Here is a 4,464-nt window from a genome sequence, read left to right as displayed (position 1 = left end):
CGCTCTGCCTTTACATTTTCACAATATATATGTAACATATTTATTCTTTTACTAGGATCTTAATGGTGTTGATCTTAATATCATAAAATGTCTTGGTTGAGTAAAATAACAGGGAATCACAATAATCTTACGTTTAACAATATTAATACATTGTCAAGACAGAAAGTTTTCCCTTGCTTTTCATTTATAATAAATATAAATTGAATTTGTACTATACTTTTTTTTTGGTAGATAATTTGTACTATGCTTTAATTTGAGTGTTTCTACAATTTAGTTATACCTCGTGGATCGGTGGATATAAATGTAATTATGCAGTTCTCTTGCTCGATTATCATTGAAATGCGGTGACCATGCACGTGTCAAGTTGTTTCAATTAAACCCTTTTCTTTAGGGTTGTTAAACGATCTGGTTTTGTCTTACTCGCATTTAAATGAGTTGTTAAATAATTAGTTTGACTCGCTTTACAAAAATTTGTGGGCCTAAACAGGTCATCCCTTTAAAGATAGCTTATTTTAATTATTTTGTCACTCGTTAAATTATAAACTCAATCATCAAAATCAATCATTGTATAGAATTGTTGGAGAAGATTTAATTATCATGTTACTTTTACATTACGAAGAACTATTATGTATCATATCCAGTTCAATTTCCTGTAACGCTTTACAACAAAGAAATAACATTCCTCATGTATTAGAAATTCCTATAAGTGAGGGCACATTTGCGTTCTCAAGGCAATAAATATTATTACGATTACAACTAGTACTTTCTGGGGGGGAAAGAAACACACGTAGATTCTGTAGTTCAAGAGTGCTTAAGGTAAAAGTCATGTTTGTACAGGTTGATGGTTAGTCTTTACCCAAACAACGACATGATACCTTTGACGTACATATTTTCTTGTTCACTGTACAAAGCATGATAGAAACTACCCTAAAAAAAATTCAAAGCAATGAAAGAAAGAAAGAAAAAAGTGTTACAGCTAACTCTTACTTTCTTAACAGAAGTTTTCAAATGAAGCAATTTCTCTCCTTATTAACTAAAGTAGGTTATTAACTTATTTCATTTTTGTATGATATATAATTGTAATGCCTCAGAATTATGAATCCAATTTAATATTTTCTTCACCTCATTTCATGGCCTCTCATGATCTTTCATCTTCTTTTCCACCACTTCTTTCAAGGAATGAAAGGAGCACCATCATGGACAGGAAAATGGGAAATTACTTGAGCACTGTTAGATCTATGCTGGCTCCCTTGATCAAATGATATGAAATTTGAATGGTAGTACTCAACAAAACCATTGTTTTTGTTATTGATTACCTCATGCATACTTTGACCCTTCATAAGTTTTTCAGGAACTGATGAGTCTTTCATCAATGAACCACATTGTCTAGGTTGTGTTTGATAGAAAACTTTGGAGACTACTAGCTCCCCTTCCTTCTCCTCTTCATCATCGCCAAGGTGGTACTGGTGCATGACCCAATTTGTTTTCTCTGGCTTTCTTTGCTTTCCATAGTTAGTGTAAAGTACAAGAATTTTCTTGTACCCTTTCAACTTTGCACTGTTATACACTGGCCTAGTTTTACCTGTTTTGTGCCAACGTGTTTCACTACCATCCTCATCTGAGTGCACCTTTCTCCTTTTCCTTGTTCCTGTTGTATATGCCTTTGAAGGCCGATGAAAGAAATGGCGGATCTGGCCATCTTTGCTAACCCCTGCAGTGAAATTTAATAAAGTAATTAGATGTTAATCCACAGCAGAGAATATAACAAAACTTATAACTTCACATCTAATTAAGAACATTTTTTGTGCCACGTATATTATTGAGATATGAAAGAGAAGATAAGAAGCTAGGTACCATGTAATACCAAGGTTAGTTGAAGGGTAGATCCCCTTGTCCGATGGGATGCATGTATGATATTAGGAGAATGGATCCTCTCATATCACATGACTTCACGCAAAATGATCCCAATCGTTTATAAATAAAATCAACAATTATTATTTTCTCACTCTTTATTCTAACTTTTTTGTCTTTGATATGACATGAGAGGATCCATTCCCCTTACATCATGATTAACTATTTGAGATTTAGCTTGAAGGATTATATATGCATAACTTAAATTTATTATGATGTGAGATATAAGACTCATTAGAAAATGATACGAGGAAGTTCCGATTACGAGTCCTTGAAATAGAGAAAATGGTATCGGGAGAGTTGCCCTTTATATAGATCAAATACTGCTTAGCTGGACTAATTGGATTATCGACGATTGAATAGGAAAAAAAAATTAAGAAAAAACTGAAGTCAAGAAATTGTAATCACAATCAAATTTACAGGATTTGAGATCTTGAATTGTAATTGACCTGGCAACTTCTCTGGATGAGTATAGCAGATTCCATTCTCTCCTTCAAGAGTAGGGATAAACTCATCAATTAGCGGGTGAAGCTTATGAATATCAGAGCGAACCTTGGCTTCCAAATGTTCAAGAATCTCTTGATCTGTGGGATCAAACTTCACTCCAGCAGGAAGCCCAGGTAAGTCATGAATTCCACCACCCTAATAATTAAACTCCACAATATTTATATTTCATTCATATAGAACACCCCAAAATAAAAAAAAATAAAAAAAAAAGAACTAAGGCAACTAAAAAAGTAATTAAAAAAAAAATAGAAGGGTAATGATATGTGCTCATTAACAAAAGATTTATAATCAAAAACCTGTTCTTGGCATTTGATATGATGACCACATGTAGGACAAGTTCTTATTGTGCTGTCCTTTCGTCCCTCTACTATGATGTTATGATTGTTTTCAGGGTCACTGCACTGAGTCATTTCCTTGTTTTTTCTCTTCTATTCCTCACTCATTCCATTTAGGGAGATCTTCTTTTCCTCGTTTTCGCTTCTGCTGCTATAAAACAAATGGAACAGAAACTAGAAGAGATCCACCTAGGGGGACAGAGAGAATGGTTACAGAGGGATTTAAAGTAGTAATGATTAATAAAAGGGACAAAAGCAAAACTTGTCTCTTCTAAAGATTGCACCCCTCATGCCAGTACTTGTTGAGGTGTGGGAAGGATTAAATTCTCCCTCACTTTTTTAGTGCTCTCTTTTGCATGAGAGTGAATAATATTGCACTCCTTCCCAACCAACCTCCGCTTGCACTTAACTAGAAAGAGGAGAGAGATACCTAAAAATCTAAATAGATAGTGAGATTAACAAGTAGAGATAGGGTTGGTTGCACAGGGAGATCATAAGAATAAAAAAAAATAAAAAAAGATTGCTTTGATCTTAAGTTTAGTACTGCTTTGCATACTGGTATGAAAACTTGTAGAAGAATAAATGTAGGTTCTTCTTTTTTTGGTTTTTGGATTGTGATTTTGTCCCTTTTACTCTGACTAAAGGTATCTTTAATGAATTTCTTAAATAAAACAAAAGTTTAAAATTGGAAATAAACAAATAAAAATGGATAGAGAGTTGAGTGGGATTGGGGCAACCTAATGTATAAACACAGAGTAAGCATTTAGGTCCAATGTCACCTTGGAGTGTAGATAAAGATAAAAATATAAATAGCAGAAAACTAAGAAGAAAAATTGAAGAAAACATTTTTCAGCCAACCATAATTTCATTCCTTCACGTAGACTTCTCATGCTTACCAAGAAATCCATTGTCTCTCTATCTCTCTCAAGTCTTAAGGTGACTTCGACAGTCTTAGCCTTCAATGTCAACAATGGTTGTAGGCATAGTATCTTTTGCCATATGGCAAAAGCAAACGTGATCGTGTGTGAAGAGATAATAACATATTGGAAAAACAGTCTCCAATAAGTTTCAACTTTTTTTTTTCACTAAGATCTTTTACTTATATATCGAGTTCATTCTACACAGTCGAATTGTCTATATGGACTAGTCAGATTTTGTTAATTAATGAGTTTTGCTAAGATTAGAAGTACTGTCCCTACGTTTTGTTTATGTGCTATTAGTTGTTGGGTTCCCTTTGCCTTGGTTAATTAAGACCATTATTATACGATTAATGATTAATTTACATATCACATGCATTTTTTAATATAATATAGATATATATGTAAATCATTGAGTAATATTATTTCAAGCTAACAAAGTCGTAGCATCTGAATGAATGTATGCAAAAGTTTATGTGCATGGAATTAAATATGTGGTTAAATTAATTTATTGTGTAATCGAAATAACATAATCAAAATACTATACCAAGATAATTTTTGAAAAAAAAATTACAAAATTATAATCATATTACGAAACATGCATATAAATACATGTGTAAAGAAACTTATTTTTGGTATATCTAATTTGGGTTAAACATCCGTCCTGTTACTGGAAAATCAAAATTTTGTCGACACCTATACATCGATCTATGTGCTTTTTTTATTTTTATTTTTAAAAACACATGGGCCCATCAATTGTTTTGTGTCAGCAGGAAATGGATATATTTTCATGT

At 32.7% G+C, this 4,464-nt stretch overlaps 1 protein-coding gene across 1 annotated transcript; it reads right to left on the bottom strand.

The window, feature by feature from the left end:
• Window positions 1–1,137: 1,137 nt before the first annotated feature.
• LOC133297274 (NAC domain-containing protein 73-like) lies at window positions 1,138–2,954 on the bottom strand. The gene is made up of 3 exons (XM_061496387.1): window positions 2,715–2,954; window positions 2,361–2,553; window positions 1,138–1,711 (listed from the first exon to the last, which is right to left on the bottom strand). The coding sequence occupies exons 1-3, from the start codon at window positions 2,826–2,828 to the stop codon at window positions 1,173–1,175; spliced, it is 846 nt and encodes a 281-aa protein (XP_061352371.1). The 5' UTR covers window positions 2,829–2,954; the 3' UTR covers window positions 1,138–1,172.
• Between the last annotated feature and the right edge of the window lie 1,510 nt (window positions 2,955–4,464).

Source organism: Gastrolobium bilobum, unplaced genomic scaffold (genome assembly GCF_033153095.1).
Source record: "Gastrolobium bilobum isolate Gb01-03AN ecotype WA unplaced genomic scaffold, APGP_CSIRO_Gbil_v1 utg32295, whole genome shotgun sequence".
Taxonomy (NCBI): Eukaryota; Viridiplantae; Streptophyta; class Magnoliopsida; order Fabales; family Fabaceae; genus Gastrolobium; species Gastrolobium bilobum.
This window is presented reverse-complemented; position numbering and strand designations above follow the sequence as displayed.